Source organism: Bos taurus, chromosome 8 (assembly GCF_002263795.3).
Source record: "Bos taurus isolate L1 Dominette 01449 registration number 42190680 breed Hereford chromosome 8, ARS-UCD2.0, whole genome shotgun sequence".
NCBI classification, from domain to species: domain Eukaryota; kingdom Metazoa; phylum Chordata; class Mammalia; order Artiodactyla; family Bovidae; genus Bos; species Bos taurus.
Genome location: NC_037335.1, coordinates 76,222,453 through 76,249,732, shown reverse-complemented (window position 1 = coordinate 76,249,732; position 27,280 = coordinate 76,222,453). Strand labels below are relative to the sequence as shown.

Here is a 27,280-nt window from a genome sequence, read left to right as displayed (position 1 = left end):
ATGAAACAGGGCACTCAAAGCCGGTGCACTGGGATGGCCCAGAAGGATAGGATGGGGAAGGAGGTGGGAGAGGGGTTCAGGATGGGGGACACATGTACATCTGAGGCTGATTCATGTCAATGTATGGCAAAAATCACCACAATATTGTAAAGTAATTAGCCTCCAATTAAAATAAATTAATTAATTAAAAAAAAAAACTACAGATTCCTGGATATCCTCTCAGACTTGACAATATAAATATCTAAAGACAAAAAAAAAAAAAGAAAATCTATGTTTTAAGACATTTGTATGCCATGTTTGTAATGGACTCGCCATAAACTAGTGTTCATGTTTATGATCCAAATATGTTTTCTTTTCCTCCTTGACAGTCTGTTGGCATGGCATGTAATTCAGTCTGGCAGATATAGTTAGGTTGGGGATGTTAATGAATGAAGTATGGTCACACGTTTCTGCTCTAACACAGTATCTGTATTTCAGAAGAACCTGATGTTCTGCAAGAACACAAAGGATGTATGAGGGAGAAAACAGGGATGGGGCCAATCTCTCTGTATCTATACAGATTTGCATCCATAAAACTAAAAAAAAATAATAGCAAAATTTTTAAAAAGTCACATTAGATGCCTAATAGAAACATGCAACAGTCCAGAATATCAGTACAGAAAAACTGTTACTGTTATAAACAATGAAAGTATAGCATTTTGCAGCCTATTTTTTAAGGTGAAGGTAGCTTCATGGATGGAGGTATATGAGTTGTGGTTGCTGAGTTACGGGGACAAGACAAAATGCACAAAGACAAAGCATGTGGATAGTTTGTGCCAAGAAGAGCCCAGGGAGTGGGCATTGTGTCTAGCACCATGTCCACTTGCAGCCAGCTGCCTTCAGCTGCAGTAATGGGCTTGCATTGGGTGGCTGTTACCTGGGCGCAGAGCATTGACATGCTGGGAAATGCAACTTCCAGTTCTGCATCAGATCAGATCAGATCAGTCGCTCAGTCGTGTCCGACTCTTTGCGACCCCATGAATTGCAGCATGCCAGGCCTCCCTGTCCATCACCAGCTCCCGGAGTTCACTGAGACTCACGTCCATCGAGTCAGTGATGCCATCCAGCCATCTCATCCTCTGTCGTCCCCTTCTCCTCCTGCCCCCAATCCCTCCCAGCATCAGAGTCTTTTCCAATGAGTCAACTCTTCGCATGAGGTGGCCAAAGTACTGGAGTTTCAGCTTTAGCATCATTCCTTCCAAAGAAATCCCAGGGCTGATCTCCTTCAGAATGGACTGGTTGGATCTCCTTGCAGTCCAAGGGACTCTCAAGAGTCTTCTCCAACACCACAGTTCAAAAGCATCAATTCTTCCGTGCTCAGCCTTCTTCACAGTCCAACTCTCACATCCATACATGACCACAGGAAAAACCATAGCCTTGACTAGACGAACCTTTGTTGGCAAAGTAATGTCTCTGCTTTTTAATATGCTATCTAGGTTGGTCATAACTTTCCTTCCAAGGAGTAAGCGTCTTTTAATCATTCACCTACTAATGTAGGGGAAAGCTAATTGATGCTCTAGGAACACGCACTGTGTCTGAGCAGTCCTAGTCATGAATACAAATTCATGGGAGACTAAAGCAAGGCACCAAGCCAAAAATGAGGGTTAGATTGATTCTGTGTGCATGAGTCCAGAGGTTTTACATTGGTCTAAAAGGATACAACTGAGCAACTGAACTGAACTAAAAAGGATAATGCATTGCCTGTCTGCTGAAAGATTACAGTGAATAAGCTGTCTTCAGGCGAATAGAAATCCGTCCACAAAAGTCCACAGATCTGTTAGATAAGCTGTTACAATCCTAATGAACCCTGATGAGAATTATTATAATATTATGTTGTAGGTGAGCATTTGGACCATTAAAAAGTGACCTATTCTGTTGAGTAATATTTAAAATTAAGGTTCTTATTCCACAACTGAATAATAATTCAGTTCTTATTGAATCCAATGTTGATTCAACTGTTTTAAGCAGTGCTAACATATATTCACTGCAAAGCTGGTGCATTTGTTTATGTGATTAACCCCAGTGAAAGTACAGTGATATAAGCCACTGTGTTAGTAGGCTTCACCAAAGGAATAGAGCCAATAAGATGTAGTGGCTAGGAAACAGTATGGGGAGTGTGGAAGGAGCAAGAGGGGCAGGGTTGGATTTATTTTGAGGAATTGGCTCATACCATTGTGGAGGCTGGCAGGTCTATAATCTGCAAGGTAGACCAGAAGACTGGAGACCTAGAGAGGATGTGATACAACAGTTTGAGCCCCAAGGCAGTGGGCTGGCAGAATCACCTCATCCTTGGGGGTACTCAGTCTTCATTTAAAGGTCTTCAACTCTTTAGATGAAGCCTGCCCACATTCTGGAGGGTAATCTGCTGTACTCAGAGTCTTAACAGATTGAAATGTTAGTCTCATGTACAAAACACCTTCATGAAGCAATTATCCTTCAATTAAAAATCAATTTAATTTAAAAAGGACCTTCATAGCAACATCCAGACATGTATAACCAGGTATTTAAGCACTGCAGCCTAGCCAAGTTGCCACATAAAATTAACCATCACAGCTGCTAAAAAAAACTTCTCCAGATACTCTGTTTATGGGATTCCCTGTTTTATGGGAATCACCTCTGGAGAGATCAGAGAGCATTTTTTATTGCTTCCAACTTATAAAATGTGCACTAGAAAATTTTAAAATATTTGTTTATTTCTGAAAAAAAATCCCACATACATTATATTCCCCTTGTACTGTTTCCAAATGCCTAAACACTTCCAATTTTCTGGGGCAGCTTTAAAATTTATTAACATTCTTCTATCTGCCAAGGAAAGGCTTTGCCTCCTTGTGTTCATGGCTCCGAGATGACCCCCTGGGAGAAGAGGGCTTATTCACCCTGGTGTCTACCCCTCCATGCTCACCCTCCAATCTCACTCATTAAAATGTCCGTAACCACACTGAGCCCCTCATGGAAGACACATCTTGAATTTAAGCAGCCTCAGTCATCTAGCAAGTCACACCAGCACTTACCATTGCTACACTTCCTCAGGCAAATGAACTGCCTGCTCCCCTCCTTTATTCCCTCCCCTCCTCCCTCCCTTCTGCACAAGCTGTGGGAAAAGCACTGTACTCAGAAGTCCAAAGATGATGTTTGAATGAGAAACAGTACAAAACTCCATAGGGTAGGAACAGTTCTTACTTTACTGTCCCCAGCTACCAGTTCTTGACTCTGAGTTGGTAGCTTAATAACAGGGGTGCAAGCCAAGAGGCATAGGGAAGCCCAGAATGTTCCACCGGATCTAGGTCCTAAAATTCAGCCATAAGAAAGCGATGAGCTCCATGCTCAGATGCCCAGGACCAGGCATTCCGCTCCCAGGAGCTCGGCAGACACTGGTTTTTAAATCACGTCTTTTCTGTGCAGCTTGAGGCCTCAGACCAGGGGCACTGGCCACCCCTGGGAGCTTCTCTAGCAATGCAGACACTAGGCCCCACCACAGACTTACTGAAGCATCTGTGCTTTAACAAGGTCCCTGGGTGATTTGTATGTCTTAAACTCTGATAAAGAAATGAGAAGTTAGTGTGTGGGATGTGGTCGAGAATTCCTGTTAAAAAGCTAAAGGGGCTTCCCTGGTGATCCAGTGATTAAGAATCCACTTTCAATACAGGGGACATCAGTTTGATACCTTGTCTGGGAGGATCCCAGATGCCATGGGGCAACTAAGCCCATGTGCCACAACTACTGAGCCTGTGCTTTAGTGTCCGTTAGATGCAACTCCTGAAACCTGCGTGCCCTAGAGCCTGTGCTCCACAACAACAGAAGCCACTACAATGAGAAACCCATGCGTCACAACTAGAGAGTGGCACCCGCTCTCTGCAACTTGAGGAAGCCTGTGTGCAGCAGTGAAAACCCAGCACGACCCCAGAAAAGTAAAAATGATGAAAAACAACAACAACAACATAGAAAAGCCCCAGAAAGAGAATGTGGAACTGAGGTAGAAAAGATAAACATCACCTGCTTCAAAATTTTTGCCTTGGGTTGCCTCTGAACTTGAAATCTGAATTGTGACATGTTGGTGATTGAATTCCCCATGAAGGTAAGAAATTTATACTTCCATCAAGTCTGTTGTGTATTATTTTGGCAATGTGTTCTTCAGAGACAAATAAACCTACAGAAAAGTGCATGGAGCTTGGTGTACAGCTTGCTGACTCCACATTGACAGCATCCAGATCAAGAAACAGCATATTGTAACAACAGCGTGCATCAGTTTTATGTATACATACATCCCCTCCCTCCAGAAAATAACACACCGTTGTAGTGCAATTATACTCCAATTAAAAATTAATAATAATGTTTAAAAAGAACTTAAAAAAGAAACAGCATGTTACCTAGAAGCCTCTGTGCTCCCTTCCAATCACTACAGTCCCTCCCTGACCTCCAGGCCTGATCTCCTATGTGTTTTTCCTTTTACATGGTCTGGCTTCTCACACTCAACATTGTGCTTGTAGCTCTGTCATTCCCACTGCTGTAGAGTATTCATTGTGTGAAGATACAACTTATTTATCCACTTCACAGTGCGTGGCCATTTGAGTCATTTCTACTTTGTGGCTATTACATATCATGCTGCAATGGGCCATCTGGCACACATCTTTTGGTCAGCACATGGGCTCACACAGTGCCTTGCTTTCTGTTTTCCTTTTTTAAAAAGATTTATTTTTTAATTTTTGGCTGTGGTGAGTCTTCGCTACGGCATGCGGGCCTTCTCTAGTAGCAGAGAGTGGGGTCTACTCCGCAGTTGTGGTGCGGTGGCTTCTCTTGTGGAGCACAGGCTCTAGGGCACGTGGGCTCTGTAGTTGCGGCTCCTGGGCTCTAGAGCAACAGGCTGAGTAGCTGTGGTGCATGAGTTGAGTTGCTCCGTGGCAAGTGGGATTTTCCCAGACCAGGGATCAAGCCGGTGTCCCTTGAGGATTCTTCACCACTGGATCACCAGGGAAACCCCACCCAATGCCTTGCTTTCAATAACTGTTTACAAAATAACTTCAGCTTTCCTTGCTAACTCAGGGTCATCGTTATGGAGTCAAGTTTCATCCTGGACTTTGGTGTAGCGTGTCCCCAGCGTTTGTGGGGATGGCAGTCCAGCTTGGCTCTTTGAGTTCCTGTGTGCATTTTCTGTGCACTTACTATTGTCAGTCCCTCCTTCCTTCCGTCCTTCCTGGGCACCTTAGTATGCTGAAGATGCAGTAAAGCAAAATGATCAGATATACTAGAATTGTGTTTTAAAACCCCCTTTTGAATGCAGGTTATTCCTGTGCCAAGGCGAAGTGGCTCATAGGCTGCTGTTCACAGTTTCTTGATTTTCAGTCTTCTTTTGAATTCTTTATGGTGCCAGGTACCTGAGTTTCAGATAGCTGGAATGCTGCCCTTGTTTAAAATTATTATTATTTGTAGTGTTGTTCCTCTTCCATTTTTATTTATATTTTAACTCCTTGCCCCCTTGTATTCATTCTGAAAGTTCCCCAAGGTAGACACTGCAATTCTAAATTGTCTTTGTAGAAGTTATACCATCTAGAAAAGTAAGCACAAAACGTGCATTTATATTATTATGAATACATGTGAGAGCTGAGATGAATCCACAGGAGTCTGAAAAGATGTGAGCTTGCACCTGGATCTTGGGCCCCTAGCCCGAAGGTTTGTTATTCAAATTATTTTTAATGTGTTTTTTTTTTTTTTTTTTTTTTTGAGTGTTGGGGAAATGCTACAAAAACTATACATGGAGGTAAACAGATACTACTGCTGTGTGGGTTCCTCTTGGCCACTTGTGGATTATCGCAATAACCTTTTTACAGCTCCTACTGTATTTAGTGATACTAAATACAGTATCACTTGTATTTAAAGCAGTCATTCAGCATTTATTTCCATTTTGTTTTGTAGCTATTAGGCTATTTGTACTGCTGAGAAGGGATGTTGCCCACCTTGTTGAGAGAGGGTAGCTCATACCTCAGGAACAAGACCTGGAAAACAGGGAAGGATAAAAGTTTGGTGTGAAAAATGTAAACTGAAATAAATGTAAATGCACAGCTGACTGAAATTGCTTTTTCATGATCTAATGAACCAGTGAATTAAGATGATGACTCAGTTAAGACTGGTTTTTCTTTGCATGGCTCTCCTGAGTGGTTGAGGTTAGATTCCATCAGGAGATAGGATTTGAGAATCTGCTGATCATTTGCTTTTTTCATGGGTTGTGGCTCTGGGAGCACAAAAGTAGACTCTTTTCAGCACAACCGATCCTGGTATAGTGTAAGAAAGTCACACTTCAACAGGATTTTTGGCTACCATTTTTTTAAATCACATTTCAGAAAATCACCCTATAGTTCTTCAGAAAACCAAATGAAAAGTAATTAAACTTTCCTGCAGTTTGCTAGGGAAGGAATGAAGGGCAAAGTTCCTCCTCTTATCTCAGGAAACTTCCACCTTGTGGAGAATACACCCCAGGCATTGTTGAATGAGACCAAGAACCTCTCAAAGGGTTTTAACTGTTGGAATGTTGAAATTGAAGATGTCAGCATTTTATGTTAAGGTTTTTTAATGTGGACAATTTTTAGAGTCTGTTGAATTTGTTGCATTACTTCTGTTTTATGTTTTGGATTTTTGGCTGCAAGGCATGTGAGATCTTAGCTCGCCAACCAGGGATTGAACCTCTACCCCCTGCATTGAAAGAGGGAGTCTTAACCACTGGACCACCAGGGAAGTCCCAACAACATTTTATTTTAAAGGGGAAGTGTGTTCAAGAAGATTTGTAAGAAAATCTCTACAACTAATTTTGTTTCAGTTTAATATTTCTTGGTCCACCTCTGCACAGAGAGACTGAAAGACCATTATTGGTTTATCTTGCAAGGTAGGTAGGTAAAGGCAATGATTCTAAAAGTTGATTAAAAATTCTTCTGTGTTATTTTTATACAATAACTAAAAAAAATACTTAATGTTTACAAATAGTTTCAAGATAGTTCAAAGATGCCATGTTAATAGAAAAGAAATTCTCATTTAATTACATGATTTTCAGAGCAGATTCTTACAACCTGTGAGAAAAACTTTAAAGAAGTCCAGAGCAAGTCGTGTGTAATCTCCAACAGATCTTCTTGCCAGTATGATGTATACTCAAGCTTAAGGTCGAGATTTAACTGTTGAAGAAAATGTGACTATAGCTTATGCACCTAACAGTTCTATAATATCAATAATAATTTAGAGTGAAATGCTAGTCATTCAGTAGTTAGTAGTAGGTATTCAATGTATGTTAAAGTACGAATTCAAGAAATAAATTTACTGCTGAGGTAACAGATAGAATACACTTATATCCCAGAATATGCTAATTTTAGGAGAGAAAATGAGTTCTTTCTTGGAACTCATGATTCTGGAGTATGTTAAGAAGTTTGGGAGATTTTAGAAAGACAAGCCAATCCTTATCTTCTATAGAAACGTGATGAGTTATCTATGTAATACAATATTTTAAGTCCATGTTGATCTTCATTAAATCATGTGATTTAATTCATGTTTTTGAAATTCACATATATATGTAATAGTATTTATAAACTTAAGTATAAATATTACTTTGTTTAAGATGCATCCTAGTTTAATTTCTTGAAATGTATTTGGAATTCACAGCATTGTTGTAGCCCACTCAGCTTAGAGTTCTGATTTCAGCATCCTCAACCCACAGAAACGCAAGTCCAAGGTGGAGGGAAATGAAAGGGCCTCTGTGTATCAGAAATACTAGAAATCCTCCCAGGACAGTTTCTCCAGTTGACCATTTCTGACTCTCTTCAGCTTTCTTAGTAAATGTTACATAGCAAATATTGGACACTTCCCCTGCTGGAAACCACGTGAAAAGAAAAAGGTGAAAATCAAATCAAGGCAAAAGGCGGCCAGCAGGTTGAAGAGGAGTGTAGATTTTGAAATCTCTTGCCTGTAGATTTCAGATGCAGTCTGGTGTGTTTTCTAGAATCTCTCCTTTCTCACTGTGTTCAGAAGGGGATTGACCTGTTTCAGCTTGGCAATCAAATTCACCAGTGTGTCTCCTTCCTGATCCTGTGCCCTGAAGTCCCCTCCGATCCCTCCTCACCACTTGTCTTCTTTGCCCTCCGTAAGACAGAGTCCTTCACCTGCCTCAGATCCAAACAAAGCTCTACCTTCTTCATTTCACCTCCCACTGTGTCCTCCTTCCCCAGGTTCCAGCCTCATTCACTCATTCATGCAGGATCTGTTGCTGGTCAGATCTCTGAGTGCTTCAAGAGGTATGGAAAGATATAAGACATCCACAAAAAACTCAGTACATAGAGTTTCAGATAAAATGTGGCAGGGGAAGAATTTTCTTGTGGTTGAATCAGTCAGGGCATGCTTCATGGAAGCGGTGACTTTTGGGAGAGCCTTGACTGATAAGCAGGGTTTGGTTTCTAGGTAGGAAATGCAAAAAGTTTGGGTTTTGGTCATAGAGTAATATTAAAAGATAAAGCTGTTTCCCAACTCTTTTCAGTCTCAAAAATTGAAAAAAAAATGTTAAGGGATGGGATAATGTGAAATCAACTAAGATAATACATTTGTTGCCTTTGTTGAAAATTTATGTATTGTGTGTTGGGCATGGTGCAAAATACTTGGGAGTGTGAGCACCTAAGAGTGTTTAGAAAATGGGAAAGTTGAAGTAGATGAGATAGGCAAGTAGAGTGGCCATAGAATGAGTTTCCAAACCAGAATTTTCCTATGAATAAAATGAGAAGGACTAATATACTTAAAATTATCTAATATTATCTAAATATTATATTATTGTCTGACAAATTATTTTTATTATATATGTTGTCCTTTAAAAGATTTCTATATAAAAAGTTTTTTAATAAATAAAAAATAGTTATTTCTAAACATAAAAATTTTAGGTGTATTAGCACAAAGAAAATCTTTTGTTAATTCCATGAATATTTTAAAATTACATAAGCAGAATAGTTAGTTTTGGAAAACAGGTTAAGTGTTTTAATCAGTTACTTTTTCATGTGTACCTCTAATACTTTTCTGAAGAATATAAATATTTTTCAATGTGACCCTATCATGCTTTTTCCCCCATAAAATTGCTTATAATCTTTTTTAGAGTTATATATTATGATTATTAAACTTGAAATTGTTGGAATCAGCAATTGACTCTTCTCTGTAGGTCATAATATTTTAATTAAGAAAATTATTCTCTGTACAAGGACTGAAGAGCACTTTAAGAGCAAATTATGTGATAAGCTTAGAGCAAATTCTACAAAATGGAAGATATTCTCAATTCTATTTTTCTTTTGATATTGACATGTATAAATATTGACTTTTGTAAATATTTCAGCCCTTGATTGTCACAAATTCTATGTTTTTGCCTCCCTTCAAAGTACTTTCTTTGACAAATATCTTGACAAGTTTCTTAGCTTTTATGAGATAAGACTTATCAAGTAAGTTGTCTCCATTGAAAACCCTTGAATGTTTTCCCATACGTAGATGCTTCAAAATTATAGGCCTTTTCAAATTCATTTTATTTTGATACAAGGTGTAAATTTAAAAGATGTTGATGTTGATGCTTCTTCAGATTGATTTGTGTCATCTGGTTCATATGGAAAATAAATGTTGACAGACTTTTTTATAAGCTTTTTTTTTTCTATTTTATTTATTTAGTTTTGGTTGTGCTGGGTCTTTGTTATTGCACAGGCTTTTCTCTCGTTGAGGCAAGCGAGGGCTCCCCTCTAGCTGCGTTGTGTAGACGTCTCATTGTGCTGGCTTCTCTTGTAGAGCACAGGCTCTAGGGTGCTCAGGCTTCAGTAGTTGCACTGTGCAGGCTCAGTACTTATGGCCCACAGGCTTAGTTGTCCTGTGGCATGTGGGATCTTCCCAAATCAGGGATGAAAAAAAAAACAAACAAAAAAACAAAAACAAACAAACAAAAAAACCAAATCAGGGATGAAACCTGCATCTCTTCCATTGGCAAGTGGATTCTTTACCACTGCGCCATCAGGGAAGCCCCTATAAGCTTATTTTTAAGCTTGCTGCTGCTGCTGCTGCTGCTGCTGCTACTGCTAAGTCGCTTCAGTCATCTCCAACTGTGTGACCCCATAGATGGCAGCCCACCAGGCTCCCCTGTCCCCGGGATTCTCCAAGCAAGAATACTGGAGTGGGTTGCCATTTCCTTCTCCATTTTTTTTAAGCTTATAGAATCTTAAAGATGCTTATAAGAATCTTTTCAGATTTGCAGAAAAATTGTGTAGACAGTACAGAGAGTTCGTATATAACCTGTAGCCATGTTCCCCCATTGTTAACATCTTACATTGGTGTAGTACATTTGTTAAAGTCATTGAAATGATATTGACACATCATTAGCAAATAAAGTCCATACTTTATTCAGATTTCCTCAGTTTTTCCCTGGTGTCCTTTTTTAGTTCCATCATTCCATCCAGCTGCTAAGTCCCTTCAGTCGTGTCCGACTCTGTGTGACCCCATGGACTGCAGCCTACCAAGCTTCTCCATCCATGGGATTCTCCAGGCAAGAACACTGGAGTGGGTTGCCATTTCCTTCTCCAATGCATGAAAGTGGAAAGTGAAAGTGAAGTCACTTAGTCATGTCTGACTCTTAGCAACCCCATGGACTTCAGCCTACCAGGCTCCTCCCCATCCATGGGATTTTCCGGGCAACAGTACTGGAGTGGGGTGCCATTGCCTTCTCCCATTCCATCCAGGGCACCACATTATACTTAGTTGTCATAGTTAAATATTTCAAGCGAATTATACATTTATCACCATCTTTATTAAAGACAGGAAATTTGGTGCATTAGGCATGCACTTTTGTTTTGTGAAGACATTGCTTCTAAAAGGATTTATTTCCAAATATAAAAAGCATTACTGATACAATTAAGCCATACTAAAAATGGTTAAATCACAATAGCAAGGACGCTCTAGTTACTGTCTGTTGCTCTGTAGCAGGACTCTCCACCCTCTGTTTTCTCTACCCATTTCACATACACTGTGCCTGTAATTTCCTAATTTCCTGTCAGTTTGGCTGAAAGGCTGCCCTGCAGCACTGTGCATCTGCAGGTAGCAGCACAACGGGCAGGTTCTCCCGGTGGCCTGCAGGGTAACCCTCTCCATCATTCTCATCAGCATTGAGACCAGTAGGAGTGATCTGTCTCCAGCTTCTCTTGCCTATGCTTAATTTGTTTTATCAGTGAGTATTCCTGTTTCCCCACTCCTGAAAGGAAAATCGTAGTTATCTTGTGTCTGGAGAGAGTCAGGAGAGGAGAGATGAGTTATCACTGATTGTCTTCTGATTTAGCTGCACATTAATGAGAATGTTTCCAACTGCATGGATGTCTCACTACCAGCTGAACGGCAAAGGTGTAAAGCGCACATCCACCAACTCATCTTGGCTTATTTTAACACAGCTGTTAATAACTTTAATGTACGGTATAATAACAGTTACTGCTAATGTAACTTTTTGATTACCGAAAAGGCGAAATGATAAATACTAAAGTGGACTGAATACAGGACAACAGGCTTAAACTGAAATTGTTTCTGGCAAACTTGAGAAGTGATAGATGTCATCTGAAGGGAAAATTTAGCATAGAAACTGACATAACACTCTTTAGTTTTTTCCCAATCCCTCTCTTTCTTGCCAAAATAGACATTTTCAGTGAAAAATAACTATAATACACCTAATTGCACTAACATTACTAGATTATGCCTACATTTTACTTGACTTGAGGTAAATTGATAGAAGAGAAATATTGAGAGAATGGATGTGCATTATAAGTTAAGAATTCTGAAATTAAAAGGTGCATATTCCCACATATGCCTGTTTAAGTGTTAGTCACTCAGTCGTGCCTGACTTTTTGCTATCCCATGGACTGCAGCCCACCAGGCTCCTCTGTCCATGAGATTTTTCCAGGCAAAGATACTGGAGCGGGTCGCCATTTCCTTCTCCAGGGGATCTTCCCAACCCGGGAATCCAACCCGGGTCTCCTGCACTGCAGGCAGATTCTTTACCAACTCAGCTACAAAGGAAGCCCTGTTTACTGTCTGCATATATAAGCACATTGATAATGTGATGTCCATAAATGAAAAAATGTGGTATGGACCGAGGATCAAGATGTGAGCAAAGGCTTATTTTCCTGGGCATTGCCCCATCCCCATTCCTGTGCTCAGGGCCTTATGCTAATAGACTATAAAAGGAATCAAAGTAAGGCCCATTTGGCCCTTTGCCTGTTAGTATAAATAAAGTTTTATCAGCACACAACCAAGCTCATTCATTGATTGTTGTTTATGGCTGCTTTCATGCTACAATAGCAGAGTTAAGTAGTAACAGCAAAGATGGTAATATTTTATATCTGTACTGACCCCTGGACTATATACGCTTTGCAGACTGACCTCAAGTGTGACCCAACTCTCATTTGTCAGTTTCCTTTGCACTGGTCCCAGAAGACAACATTTCTGTCCAAGGGGCTTCCACACCACACAACTTTCTTCCTTTCAGCCTTTTTCCAAAACACAATGTATTGATAGAAGCAGACAGGAAATTACCACCTACTTCTGTCTAACTCATTTGAGTAGAAGAGTCAAAAAGTATAACAGATTATAACAATGGCTAACATTTACCAATTACCTACAGCGTGCCTTGTGCTGTTGAGTGTACTTCAGTACAGTTAATCCTCATTTTCGTGGTAGATTCCAGTACTATACCCACATTGTACCTGAGGACACTGGAGCTCAAGAGATTAAGTGTTTTGCCCTGGGTCAAGCCAGGACGTGCTGAGGAAGCATTTGAATTTAGCCAGGCTGTCAGGCATACCCCATGCGCTATTCCTTCCTGACTTCAGAAGCCCTCAGCTGTTAGATGTGGGCCATCTCTAAACCTTCAGCACAGTGCCTCTTGCTGGCTCTGTCTTCCTCCCTCCATTGGCAAACTCCCATTGAAACTAAATCTCAGTGATTTTACATAGAAAGCAATTTTCAATTTGAAATATTTCTAGACTTTTAATACATCTCGTTAACAGGCTGTTCTTCCAGAAGTTTCCATTTTAAGCCTTTACGAGGAATTGTTACCCAAATAAGTACTTTTGTGTGCATGCTCAATCGCTTCAGTCGTGTCCAACTCTGTGTGAACCCCATGGACTGTAGCCTGCAAGGCTCCTCTGTCCATGGGATTCTCCAGGTAAGAATACTGGAGTGGGTTGCCGTGCCCTCCTCCAGGGACCTTTCACTGCCTGTAAGTACTTAGGCAAGTAAGATATTTTGAGGGTGGCATGAACCCAGGAGGAATTTTACCTACAGGAGGTGTATTCGGGCTGGGGGAACTGAGGGATTCAACAGTGGTTGAATACCTGGACCAGGTCATCCTCTGACTCTGCAGCATCAAAACAACTGGAAAAAGCCCAGGCCACTGCTGGATGTCTTTCCCAGTCTGGGGGGAGCAGCACCAGGTGGAATAGACCATTGTTTGTTTTCTCTAGAAGGGAGAGCCAGTCACAGTTCTGTAACTGAGTTAATGAAGATCCAAACCTATTGTGAGAACAGGGACTCGAATCACTTCCAGTTACAGGCAGCCGGCGCTAGGCTGTTAGCAGGCAGAGGCATATCCTGTCTGGAAAGCAAGCCTTAAATTAATGCCGGGAACTAATGCTGCCCTGTTCTAGCAGCACTGCTGGAGTTTGGCTGCTGGAATTTATTTTCCACTTAGTTGGGCTTATTCTGAAAGTATGTGTACTATGTAATGAAAATACATTTTGAAATCATTCATTTTCATTTAACTTGTATGTCCCCTCAATTGACATATGACAGTCTGGTTTGTTCAAGGCAACTAAAAACATCTGCTGGTGTTACCTGAATAGGAATATATTTATTATTATTACTCGCAGAGAAAAATAACTATCAGATTTTTAAAAAGTCTATATTTTAGAGCAGTTTTAAGTTCACAGCAAAATTAAGAGGAAGATACAGAGATCTCCCATATACCGCACTGCTCCCACACGTACACAGCCTCCCTCATTAGCAACAACTCCCACCAGATTGGTACAGTTGTTGTAGTTGATGAACCTATATTTATACATCATCACCCAGTTCCTTATTTTAGATTAGGGTTCAATCTCGCTGTTGTACATTCTGTGTCTTTGGACAAGTGTACAATGATGTGTACCCTTCTTTATGGTATTATACAAAGTATCTTCAATGCCTTAAAAATCCTCTATGCTTCACCTATTCATCTACCTCCCTGCTTTCCAACCACTGACAACCACTGATACTTTTACTGCCTCGAAATGTTCCCTTTTTGACAACGTCATGTAGTTGAACTTTGGCCACCAGATGCAAAGAGCTGACTCATCGGAAAAGACCCTGATGCTGGGAAAGATTAAGGGTAGGAGGAGAAGGGGGCGACCAAGGGTGAGATGGTTGGATGGCATCACTGACTCAATGGACATGAGTTTGAGCAAGCTCCAGGAGATGGTGAAGGACAGGGAAGCTTGGCATGCTACAGTCTATTGGTTCACAAAGAGTTGGACACAACTTAGCAACTGAACAACAACAATAATTTAGTAATATATATTTAAAGTTCCTCCCTATCTTTTCATGGCTTGATAGCTTATTTATTTTTAATGCTGAAAAATATTCCGTTGTCTGGCTGCTGAATAATATTCCATTGTCTGGACATACCACAGTTTATTCATTCACCTACTAAGGGACATCCTGGTCACTTCCAAATTTTGACAGTTATGAATAAGTCTGCTGTAAGAATAAATCTGTGTGGACTTATGTTTTCATCTCCTTTGGATAAAAACCAAGGAAATCGATTGCTGGATCATATGGTAAAAGAGTATTTAGTTTTATTACATTTTGCAAAATTGTCTTCAAAATGGCTATACCATTTTGCATGCCCAGTAGCAGCAAACCAGAATTCCTGTTGCTCCACATCCTCAGTAACAGTGCTGTCAGTGATCTGGATTTTGGCCATTGTAATATGTATATAGTTATAGTTCATTGTTATCATTTGTATTTCCCTGATGACATATGATGTAGAGTATCTTTTTCATATTCATTAGCCATCTGTATATCTTCTTTGATAACGTATCAATTAAGGTCTTTGACCAATTTTATAATCAGGTCGTTTTTCTTGTTACTGAGTTTAAGAGTTCTTTTTATATATTGGATAACTTTATCAAATGTTTCTTTTACAAATATATTCTCCCAGCTTTTGACTTATCCTCTCATTCTCTTGACATTGTCTTTTGCAGAGCAGTTTATTTTAATGAAGGCTAGGTTATTGATTACGTCTTTCTTGGATCATGCCTTTGGTGTTAATCTAAAATGGCATCGCTATATCCAAGCCTATTTTGATTTTCTCCTAGGCTTCTCTTCTAAGAGTATGATAACTTTGCATTTTACATTCAGATCTGTGATCCACTTTAAGCTAGTTTTTATGAAGATTATAAAATCTGTATTTAGGTTCATGATTTTTCATGTGGCTGTCCAGTTGTGCCAGCATGATTTGTTGAAACTATCTTTGCTTCATTGTGTTGTCCTTGCTCCTTTGTCAAAGTTCAGCTGACTGTACTTACGTGAGTCTACTTCTGGGCTGTCTCTTCTGTTCCATTGATGTGTTTGTCTACACAATCAGATTTTCAGTTCAGTTCAGTCGCTCAGTCATGTCCGACTCTTTGCGACCCCATGAACCGCAACATGCCAGGCCTCCCTGTCCATCACCAACTCCCAGAGTCCACCCAAACCCATGTCCATTGAGTCGATGATGCCATCCAACCATCTCATCCTCTGTCGTCCCCTTCTCCTCCTGCCCTCAGTCTTTCCCAGCATCGGTGTCTTTTTCCAATGAGTCCGCTCTTTGCATCAGGTGGCCAAAGTATTGGAGTTTCAGCTTCAACATCAGTCCTTCCAATGAACACCCAGGACTGATCTCCCTTAGGATGGACTGGTTGGATCTCCTTGCAGTCCAAGGTACTCTCAAGAGTCTTCTCCAACAACACAGTTCAAAAGCATCAATTCTTTGGCACTCAGCTTTATTTATAGTCCAACTCTCACATCCATACATGACCACTGGAAAAACCTTTGTTGGCAAAGTAATGTCTCTGCTTTTGAATATGCTGTCTAGATTGGTCATAACTTCCCTTCCAAGGAGTAACCATCTTTTAATTTCATGGCTGCAGTCACCATCTGCAGTGATTTTGGAGCCCAGAAAAATAAAGTCAGCCACTGTTTCCCCACCTATCTGCCATGAAGTGATGGGACCGGATGCCATGATCTTAGTTTTCTGAATGTTGAGCTTTAAGCCAACTTTTTCACTCTCCTCTTTCACTTTCATCAAGAGGCTCTTTAGTTCTTCTTCACTTCTGCCATTTAGTTGTCTATAATTTTACATGTTCTATAATAAAGGAAAATAGAAGCTCATGAAAATTCCTGAAGCCCCACATTGCTGGATTAAATTACAGTAGACTGAGGTTTACCTTTGTATCTGTAAACTTGTTTCACAATCCTTTGCTTAATTCTCTGCTTCAGCCAGAACTCTGTGAAGATGGGAATAGTTAAGATGTATACTTGATCATGTCATCTCTTCCTTCAAACCTTCCAGTGTCTTACCACCCTCTCAAAATAACTGCTCCCTTGCATGTCTTATCTTTACCATGCTTTCAGTCTCTGTACAGTCCCTTGCTCCTGTTAATACCTCTCCCAATCTAATGCTGCTGGCCCCTCCCCTACTCCAAGCTCCCCAGCCTCTTCCATTTACAGGAACTTCTTCTGGCCCCTCCCTTGCTTCTCCCTCAGCCTATGGTTATTGGTTCCTGGGAGAAGTTACCTGTACCCCACTTCTGCCTCATTCACATCTAGTCATGTTTCAGGTCATCATCTCCCAAGGCTTGGTCTCGTTCACCTGCTCTGGGCTGTCAGAGCATCTTATACTTAATCTTCATTGTGAGCCCCATAAGGGAAGGTACTCAGTCTGTTTCTTAGCATTTTATTTCCAGGATCTAACATAGTGCCCTTTGGATTGTGTGGGTATTTCATTTCCCATGCCCAGATGTTAGGGTCATAGCATCAGTCTTCCAGCCATCCCTAATGTAGAATGATTACAGGGCAGGCCTGATGTGCTGCAGTTCCTGGGGTCACAAAGAGTCGAACACGACTGAGCGACTGAACTGAACTGAATGTAGAATGATGTAGACATTGGCATTGAATACTCTTTGCTTTTGTCTACAGAAAGTCATTTAAAGTTTTAAATATATATAACTTATAGTTTAAATAAGTAGTTTAGCTCTGTATTTCAATGCTTAAAACAGCAAGATGTGGAATCTAAGGGCCAACTTTTCCTACCAACCTTACTGGTTCACCATGTTCTTTAGCCTAGAGTGGTGTTGCCTGTACTTGACTATTTCCCAAGGTTGTCCTGAGACTAAAGGGGTCCAGGCATTCTGAATACTGGCCTTACTACATTGTGTGTTAGTTGCTCAGTCTTGTCCAACTCTGTGGGACCCCATGGACTGTATGTAGCCCACCAGGCTCCTCTGTCCATGGGATTCTCCAGGCAAGAATACTGGACTGGGTTGCCGTGCCCTTCTCCAGGGGATCTTCCCAAGCCAGGAATCAAACCCAGGTGTCCTGCATTGCAAGCAGATTCTCCACCATCTGAGGCCCTACTACATTACCAATATATAAACATAGACAAATATGTGCTATGTTAATATGTAATATTAAATATGTAAAACGTTAATCCTGTGGAAGTGTGTGACCTTTAAATTTTTTTACCCATTTTAATGATAACCAATTTTTTTCTCCTAAATTCAGACAATTTCCCTCTCAGCTTTAATGGAAATATTTACAATTTACAATGTCTATTTTCCAGGGATAATTTTACATTTTTAAGTTGTGACTTTTTCATCAGCAGTTTGCCTCTAGCACTGTCTTTCATACAAAGTCTTGTAATTTATCGAATAAGAAGATGAAAAGGCTCGGATTTTAGACATCTAAAACCAGTTGGTAATCCAGGGCGTGTTTTTCTCACTTCATTTGATCTCTTTCCTTAACATATAAATTAGGTAATTTTTAGTGAGTAACTCTCTCTGAACAGAAGAAAAAAACCTTTTTTCATCTTGGCTAATTAACACATACAGTGCAACCCTGAATTTTTACCCAGTATTTGTCCAGTACACCTGTAACAGGTCTGCACGGCGTTTGTGAATCCAAGCCCAGTTGTTTTATATGAGACCCTGGATTTAATGAATTCAAAATGTTCAGAGCCTTGTCACTACTGGGCACCCTTCTTAGCACCCAGAGGTACCACCCTGGGTCAGGGCCAGGAGAAAACAAGAGCTATGTATACACTGTCATGCGGTCTGCTTGTCTAACCTTTGACGTCAGGAGTGAGGACGCTGGGGACTCCTGTCCTCTTGGCAGCAGAACAAAAGACTGTCTTGGCACCAAGTAATGGTGCCCAGCCTGCTGAACTGAAGAATCCGTAGGTGTTTAGCTGCCTGTACAGGGTCTTACATAAAGGGACCACGTATCATCTTTTGTTCAGATAAAGTATTTTTTGTTTTTGTTCTGTTTTTTGCATCAGGTATGAAAATCTCCAACTGCACTTCATTCCAGTCTCTTGGCATAATCCCAGTGGTTCTCTAGTTTCACAGATACGGACTAGATGAAGCAAGCGGGCAAAAGGAGCGGGAGTTGGAAGTGTGCCCCCTGTGTACAGTAGTGCTTTCCCCAGATAGCTTTAGGTAAATAAGAATTGGTAAGGTTATCTCATCTTCGTCTTAGTCATGCCTTCATTCTTTAAAGGAGTCCCTTTGTAATATAGATGGTCCTTATAGTGGTAATACCTATCCTCCTCTAAAATAATTTTCAAAACATCTTGGTACATCAATATTTTTTATTGGAAGTATGCCCTTCGGACCCTTGAACAGCACATTAGTGCTTACTCTAGGCCTAGAGATAGTTTTTCCCTGAGAGCTAGACTCTGGAGCCAGGTGGGGTGAATTAGAATCCTGGCTCTGAGACCAGGATGGTACTCACCTCCTTTCTTCTGTGGTGAATAGCATACCAGTGGTAACGTCTTCATAGTGTTGTCATGAACGTTAAGTGACTGGTACATGTAAATGCTGAGATCACCCCAGGACTGCATATACAAGGAGCTTAATAAATGTCTGCTTCACTATATAAATGCTTCAGAATAGTCTTTTATTCCTTTGGAAGAGAGTAGATGGTGGCAGTAAAGATTTACCTTCGTCATAGAAGTTTTATTGTTTAGTTAATATGAAGCTATTAAGGAAGGAAGGAAGAAGGTAATTTAATCTGGAAGATGATGATTAAAAAAACAAAATAGGAAAGTGTAATGCCAACTTTTTAAGTCCAAGTTGACTTTTACAAAGAACTTCCAAGTCTTAAGCTCTACAAAATACTAACTTCTTTCTCTCATGTTGGGAAGATTGATGTAGTCAGGCAGTGTCTTTCAGTGAGGTGATCCAAACACATTTCATCACATATTTGGCCATGCTAGAGATTTTCACTTCAGCTGCGAGGGTGAGGAAAGGAGGAGAGAGACAAAGGAGGAGACAGATAGTGGTGGGGATGGGGAGGAGAGAGGGCAGGGGTGTGAGAGTGCAAATAAAATAGATACAAGAAAGAGATAATGAGAATGAATATCAGCTAGCTTCGAGCTAGCATCTTACAAAGGATTTTAGCAACCAAGCACAGAAGTGGCAAACACATCATTTCTGTTCCCATTCCATGGGCCCCAACTAGTCACATGGCTCCCGCCTACCTGCCTAAGGTGCTGAAGAATCAGTTCTCCCCTATAAAAAGAAGCAGGGTCATTGTTACCATCTTTCTAAATTCCATATATATGTATTAATATACTGTATTGGTGTTATTCTTTCTGACTTACTTCACTCTGTATAATAGGCTCCAGTTTCATCCACCTCATTAGAACTGAAATAGATTGCCAGTCCAGGTTCTATGCATGAGACAGGGTGCTCAGGGCTGGTGCACTGGGATGACCCTGAGGGATGGGATGGGGAGGGAGGTGGGAGGGGGGTTCAGGATGGGGAACACATGTACACCCATGGCTGATTCATGTCAATGTATGGCAAAAACCACTACAGTATTGTAAAGTAATTAGCTTCCAATTAAAATTAATTAATTAAAACAAAACAAACAAACAAAAGAAGCAGGGTAGATCTCAGCTAGTCCCTGATACAACAGTTAACCATGTAACATATTTCCTGCTAATGGCAGACATTCCTACAATTAACCTATTTGTACGCTTCACTGTAAACTATTCCTGACATTCTGTATAATACCAGGACCAGCAAAGGACCCAAGAGAATGTACATACATTATGCGTCTTTCTTATTTTAGAAATTTTCAGAAATTCAGGGAATCTTATGAGACATCTACTTCTGAACATTTTATTGCTGTGCAGTTATCCAAGAGATAAGGACTCTTGGTGACTATTTTTTTTATTTTATTTTTAATTGGAGAATAATTACAATATTGTGATGGTTTCTACCATACATCAACATGAATCAGCCATAGGTATACATATGTCCCCTCCCTTTTGAACATCCTTCCCCATCCCACCCCTCTAGGTTGTCACAGAGCACCATCTTAATGGCCATCCTTCACAGGCAGGTTCCTATTAACAAGAAAGTTTTAATGCTTTGTATACCACTGGTAGTCAGTAAAGAAGTTAGTGATCCATTAAAGTACGGGACAATCTAAAAGTAGACTTTTTTTTTTTGCTGCCCTTTAATATAAGGCTCACTACTGTGGGCAGTGTTTGTACTCAGCTCTGATAGGAATGAGTACCTCGTATCACCAAATAAATTGACATATTCCTGCAGATTTATTAATAATACTTCACATGAGCCATTCTTTTGAATCATAATTGGCCTCTACACACATCAAGCAGTTTATTTTTAAGAGCAAACCCTGGGAGAGTTTATAGCTACATGGACACACCTCAGGGCCATGCTTAACTAAGCTTCGGGTTAATATATACCTGACACTTTGCAGTGTTTCATAGTTATTGGAATGAGTTTGAATCCCATTTCTTCTGCCAAGTTTCAGATGTTTGACACCACTAGGAAGCAATATAATGTAATGGTTGGCCATGTGATCTGTAGTATCAAATTGAGTTTGAATCCCAACTCCACCATTCAATCAGTATATGACCTTGGAAACTTTCACTGTTTGCTATGGTTGCCTAGGTATTTCTGATAGCAAATATTTCTGACTGGGTGGCCTAAACAAGAGAGATTTATTTTCTCACAATTCTGAAGGCTAGAAGTTTAAGATCAAGGTATTGGAGGGTTGGAGGTGAGAGCCTCTCCCCTTGGCTTGTCACTGGCCATCTAACCATGTCTTCACATGGTCTTCCCTTGGTATTACTCAGCATGTGAGCTCCCATACTTGGGTCAAGGACACCACTAGCCTCACTGACTCAGTCCTTTGTCCCCTAGCAGGTCAGCTGCCCAGTCTTGCCAGTTTTTCTTTTGAAATGACCCCAAAATATTTGGCTTTTACAAACAATAACAGGTATGAGGATTGTCACATAATAATAAATGAAATAATTTTTAACTGACTATAAAATGATAGGTATATGTACTTTTATGATCATAAAGTCTGAAATACATCTTATAGGGGTTGGTAGAACATGTTATAAGTAATTAACTGGTTGCCTAATTTTTTTCTATAAATCTATGTGTGAAAGAAAGGAAATAGCCAGCAGTGACAAAAAATATCCTTCCCTATCAGACCTGCCCTGTGAAGAAGGCCTCCATCTTCTAATATTAAATCACCACTTTGTACACATTATACACCTTTTATAATCATATTGTACAACCTAAATATATACAGTTTTTATTTGTCAATCATAATAAAGCTGGGGAAAAATGAAGTTGCTGTTCACTGTTAAAAAATAATAATAATATGTAGAATAATGTATTAGCATCTCTGACTTCTCTTTTCCCTCCATTCTGGTCATTTTGTTTTTACATTTTTCTTCCTTGGTTCTTATATATCTCTTTCCGAGACATATTCTGAAATTTGAATTTTTGTATTTGGTTTTATTTAATTTTTAATTTAATTTTTTTTTGGACAGAAAAGAGCAAGTCAGTACCTTGTATCAAAACATCAACCTCGTGGAGCCAAGACTCATTCAACCATATGAACATGTTATAAAGAACTTTATCCGTGAGATCAAACTTCAGAGCACAGAAATGGAAAACCTCGCCATTGCAGTGAAGAGGTATTAAAGTCTTTCCTCTCTCCATGGCAGAAGGGGTCCTTTAAGTGGCTCTCTGACTGAGTGGCACAAAGATGAAACATATTATGTTATGATATGGGGGGACTGCCCAAACCTGAGGAATCTGGAGCCTTCTGAACTAAGCCAGCATGAGGGAAGCTGAGTCTGGCAGTACTTTGTAGCATCAGCCAGCAGTCCATCAGCATGTCCCCGTGATCCTATCGTATAAACCTTTCAAGGGCTGTGATCCATACAGAACTGTTCAAAGAGTTTCATTATCTTATATCCAGCCACTTGAAACCTACAGGAAACTTTTCATCCAGAGAGAGGCAGGCAGAGCCTGTCTCTCATTTGAAGCCTGACCTTGTCACTTACAGGAGAGTGACTCTGGGTGGGTTACTTACTCTCCCTGAGTCTCAGGTTCTGCATCTGCAAAGTGAGGCTATAAATTTTCACATCCTCAGGGTGTGGAGACTTCATGGGTGAGTCATGGGTGATGCCCTTGGCACTGGCCTTACCACATGGCGAGTGCTCAGCAGTGCTCCTTTCCCTCTCTCTAGCCCTCCTCACCAGCTTAAACTGAAAGTCTGAAAACCTCTAGCCCCTGACTCTCATCAGACAGTTTATGAAAGCCACAGCTGGCTCACACAGACTTTGTTAATGGTTTTAACAGCAATGCAGTGCCAAAGAAAAATTTATATTTGCAATATAATTTATATGTTACAGTCCAAACATCAGCGAAAACACACTCACTCCCTGTATATACATGTACCCACACAGATACATGGGACACACATTCACACAGGTGGCCTGTAAGGATAGTCCTGTGTAAACCCATCAGGAAGAAAGAATGGCATTCTGTCCCCTCTGTTCTCCTTCCCAGCCAGGCTGCTCTCCGCTGTAGAGGGAGTGGAACTCTTGGGGCGTCTCTCCCTTCTACTTCTGTGCGTGGGATCTGGTCTAAGCACAAGGCCTCTTAAAGGCCGCTTCTCTGAGCTGACAGAAACCTCACTGAGGTGTTTAGGTGACTCCTGTAAACATTCTCTTACCTTCTTGACTAAGGACCATCTGTCCTCATGTGTTTTGGGTTGGGGGAGGGCCTCAGTCTTTTCACTCCACCCTTGCGTCTGAAGAAGGGATTCCCAGTGTCCTAGTAGGAGTCCTGGACTAAGGTTAAAGTGGGCATTCCCAACATGCTGGACACATTACTGGGAGTTGAGTCTTTCTGCCATGGGGTCGAAAAGAGTTGGACACAACTGAGCGACTAAACTGACTGACTGACCAAGTCTTATGGGGCAAACAGTGTGTCTTTATAGACTACCCTGATTTAACCCTCCAAAAAAAAAAAAAATGAAAGAAAAAAAGAGTTGTTCAGAAGTGAAGAAGGCAAAGAGGACACATTCAGGAGCAGTCCTGAGTGCCCAGATGTCTGGCACTGGGTGGCTGAGGAAAATGAACATATAAAGGGAGAAACAAATGTGTGGCTTAGCTACGTACAGTCCCAGAGCTGACCAATAAAACCTGAAAGTCTCTGTGGAGATACATGGTGCCTGCATTTGAAATAGCAAGTGTTTGTAAACAGACTAAAACTAGATGACAGTCCAGAGTTGGTTAACATAACCTCAGCGGGCTGTAAGGTGAGGAGGAAGTTAACGGGAGCAGAAAACAGTTATAAGTCACCCAGAATTTTACTTTGGGGTCTTCCCTCCACCCATCAATGCTTGTTTGGAACCTTATGTAGAAATTAAACTAACGAGTAAATTGTATGAGAGAGAGTAAATGAATTAGAAGCAGGTAGGATGGTGTGGTGGAGAAGGCAATGGCAAGCCACTCCAGTACTCTTGCCTAGAAAATCCCATGGGTGGAGGAGCCTGGTAAGCTGCAGTCCATGGGGTCGCTACGAGTCAGACGCGACTGAGCGACTTCACTTTCACTTTTCACTTTCATGCAACGGAGAAGGAAATGGCAACCCACTCCAGTGTTCTTGCCTGGAGAATCCCAGGGACGGCAGAGACGGGTGGGCTGCCGTCTATGGGGTCGCACAGAGTCAGACACGACTGAAGTGACTTAGCAGCAGCAGCAGCAGGATGGTGTGGTGGAAGCCATTAGACTGGAAGATGAAGGCCTTCTACTGAATCCTGTTTCTCCTTTTATCAACACCATATCATTGGGGCAAGTAAATTGACTCTAAGTCTCATGGTGGCTGCTTTCAAGTCACAATCTAGTTGAGTAGGCAAGACATATGCATGTGAAAATTTAGATAATTGGACATCGAGCTGAGATTGAACAAAAAATTTTTAGGGCTTAATCTGAAGCCTCAATTATTGTAAAGTGACAGATGTCTTCTTACTAGACAATTATTAAATAAAACTATCTGAACATCATCTCAAAGAAATTGTCCTGTTTCTAACTTTTGGCAATTCAGTATGCTCTGCCCCCATAGAAATATGATTTATTGATTATATTCATAAAAGAAACAGGAATTTTCTAAAGGGCAACAATATCTACATTGCAAAACTTTAGGAAACTGACTAGAAATAATTTTTGAGATCTTTTTTCCTGTTTAACTGTAGCATATAGCATTGTGTGTTTCATGTAATAAAATTTCAGAATTGTGTCTATCCATGGAGGGTTTTTTTTTTTTAATCCAGTGTTGTACCTCAGCAGCAAAAAAGATTTTCAGTGTTGTAGCTCAGCAGCAAAAAAACTTCAGAATTTACTGCGAGCTCTCAGTAATCTGGTATCTTTCTCTGTTCTTTGCTACAGTATAGTTTAATACCACTTAATCTATTCTGTTCCATTTATTTAATATCTAGTTTCAATGTCCCTTTACACCCAGCTGGTCAAATTGCCAATCTCACTTTATTATGTGGAAGGAATCTGTAAAATAGCTTGAAATAGCTGAGGTCAGAATTTTCTCTTCATGCTACAAGGCCAAGAGTATAATGAAAAGGTGTGTACCCTCTTGAATTTCAGAGCCCAGGACAAGGCAGCCATGCAGTTGAGTGAACTGGAAGAGGAAATGGATCAGAGGATTCAGGCTGCAGAACACAAGACACGGAAAGATGTGAGTTTGTGGGACTGGCCTGTTTATGCGATGAATCCTTGGACTACCTTTTGTGTACAGGGCACGGGGCATTCTCTGGGTTATGGCACATCCAGGTTGCCACAGGCACTCTCAACAAGGGCTTTGTTGGTGGTGGTTTTGAGGGGGATAGATTAGGGAAAAAGAGAGAGACAATAAGAAGTCAAATAAAGGGGCTAAGCTGCTTCAGACTTGGAGGTCAGGAGCCTCCTTGAAGAGGGGACAGGAGAGCTGAGGCCTAAAGGAGAAGGCTGAACCCGTCTTCATAGGGGAGGTTGGCTTCACCCTTAATACCACTGTCTCTCAGCCCATGGCCACTACTGCTTTAAATCTAGATTGCAAGGACTTCCCTGGGGTCCAGTGACTAAGGCTACAAGCTTCTAATACAGAGGGCCCAGGTTCGATCCCTGGTCAGGGAACTAGATCCCACATGCCGCAACTAAGATCCGGGGCAGTCAAATAAATAAATAATATAAATTAAATAAATCTAGATTACAATGAAGTTAAAACACTGTCACGGTGGGATATGCTTTTACTTACCAATACAGGAACTCTCATAGTTGGAAGTTAGGTGTTAACCTTTAGTGACTTTCATAGGAGAAATAATTGTCTTTCTTCCTTATAAAATATATTTGAGTGATTAATGTTTACTGCAAACAGAAAAGAGACATATTTCTTTGAGTAGCTAATGTTAGGTTGAACGTTCTCTTTTTTCTGTTCATTTTTCCCCATTAACTCTGAGAAGGAGAAAATTGAGTGAGAAGGGCCTGGGTATTGGCCTCTGATAGACCTGCAATAGAGGAGACCTGGGTTCGATTCCTAAGCTGGGAAGATCCCCTGGAGGAATGCATGGCAGCCCACTCCAGTATTCTTGCCTGGAGAATCCCATGGACAGAGGAGCCTGGCAGGCTACAGTCCAGGGGTCACAAGAGTCAGACAGGACTTAGCAACTTAACTGCAGGCCTAAGTTTGCCTCCTGGCTCTGCCCCATCTCAGTTAAGTGGCACTGGAAAAATTACCTAGCCTCTGAGCCTTTGTTGTTTCAACTTTAGATAGGATAAGCCACCAACCTGCTTTAAGGAGGGTGGAGCCTGATGGTCTATATGCATGCCTAGCCTAGTGCTGAGGTGTGGTAGGGGCACCATGGCTGTTACCATTCTCCTCTTTCCCATTGCTCTGTATACCTTATGATCTTTCAGATTCTTCACCTTGCTTTGCTTTACCACATATATGCCTTCAGGTCTCTTTGTTCTCCTATCTCTTAATAACACATTTAATAACTGTTTGGATATCATGTAAATGGCTCAGAGTCCATGATCCAGGGTTAATGTAATGGTTATCTCATTCTTTTGTTAGCCCTTTATCTTTCTAGTCTAAAAACAATAACATCCTAATTTTTCTGCCTTTCCCCTCTCCAGCCATTTAATCTGTATTCATTCATTCATCACACATATCAAGCACATGTTTTGTTCTGCAATAAATCTCTGCCTCATCCAGCTAAGCATTTCCCAAATTGGTTGTTGGTAATGGATACCCAGGCTTCCCAAGTGGCACAGTGGTAAAGAATCCTCCTGCCAGTGCAGGAGACAGAGCGATGCTGGTTTGATCCCTGGGTGGGAAAGCTCCCCTGGAGTAGGAAATGGCAACCTGCTCCAGTATTCCTGTCTGGAAAATTCTATGGACAGAGTAGCTTGGTGGGCTATAGTCCATAGGGTCGCAAACAGTCAGACATGACTAAGCACAGACTAGCACACAGTGGATACCTGACCACAGACCACCTGTTATAACTTCATGTTTTGTTCATTATAACATCTTCCTCTCTTTCCTTGGCTCTGGTACAGGGGTGGTGCATACGTGGCATCCACAGCAGCGTT

At 40.9% G+C, this 27,280-nt stretch overlaps 1 protein-coding gene across 2 annotated transcripts in view; it reads left to right on the top strand.

Moving 5' to 3' along the window:
• RASEF (RAS and EF-hand domain containing) overlaps nucleotides 1-27,280 on the top strand; it is a 95,109-nt gene that overhangs the window by 18,608 nt on the left and 49,221 nt on the right. For both annotated transcript variants that reach the window (XM_005210318.5, NM_001105362.1), the window contains 2 exon segments: nucleotides 22,178-22,324; nucleotides 25,298-25,388. In XM_005210318.5, the coding sequence (XP_005210375.2) occupies nucleotides 22,178-22,324; nucleotides 25,298-25,388 (238 nt within the window).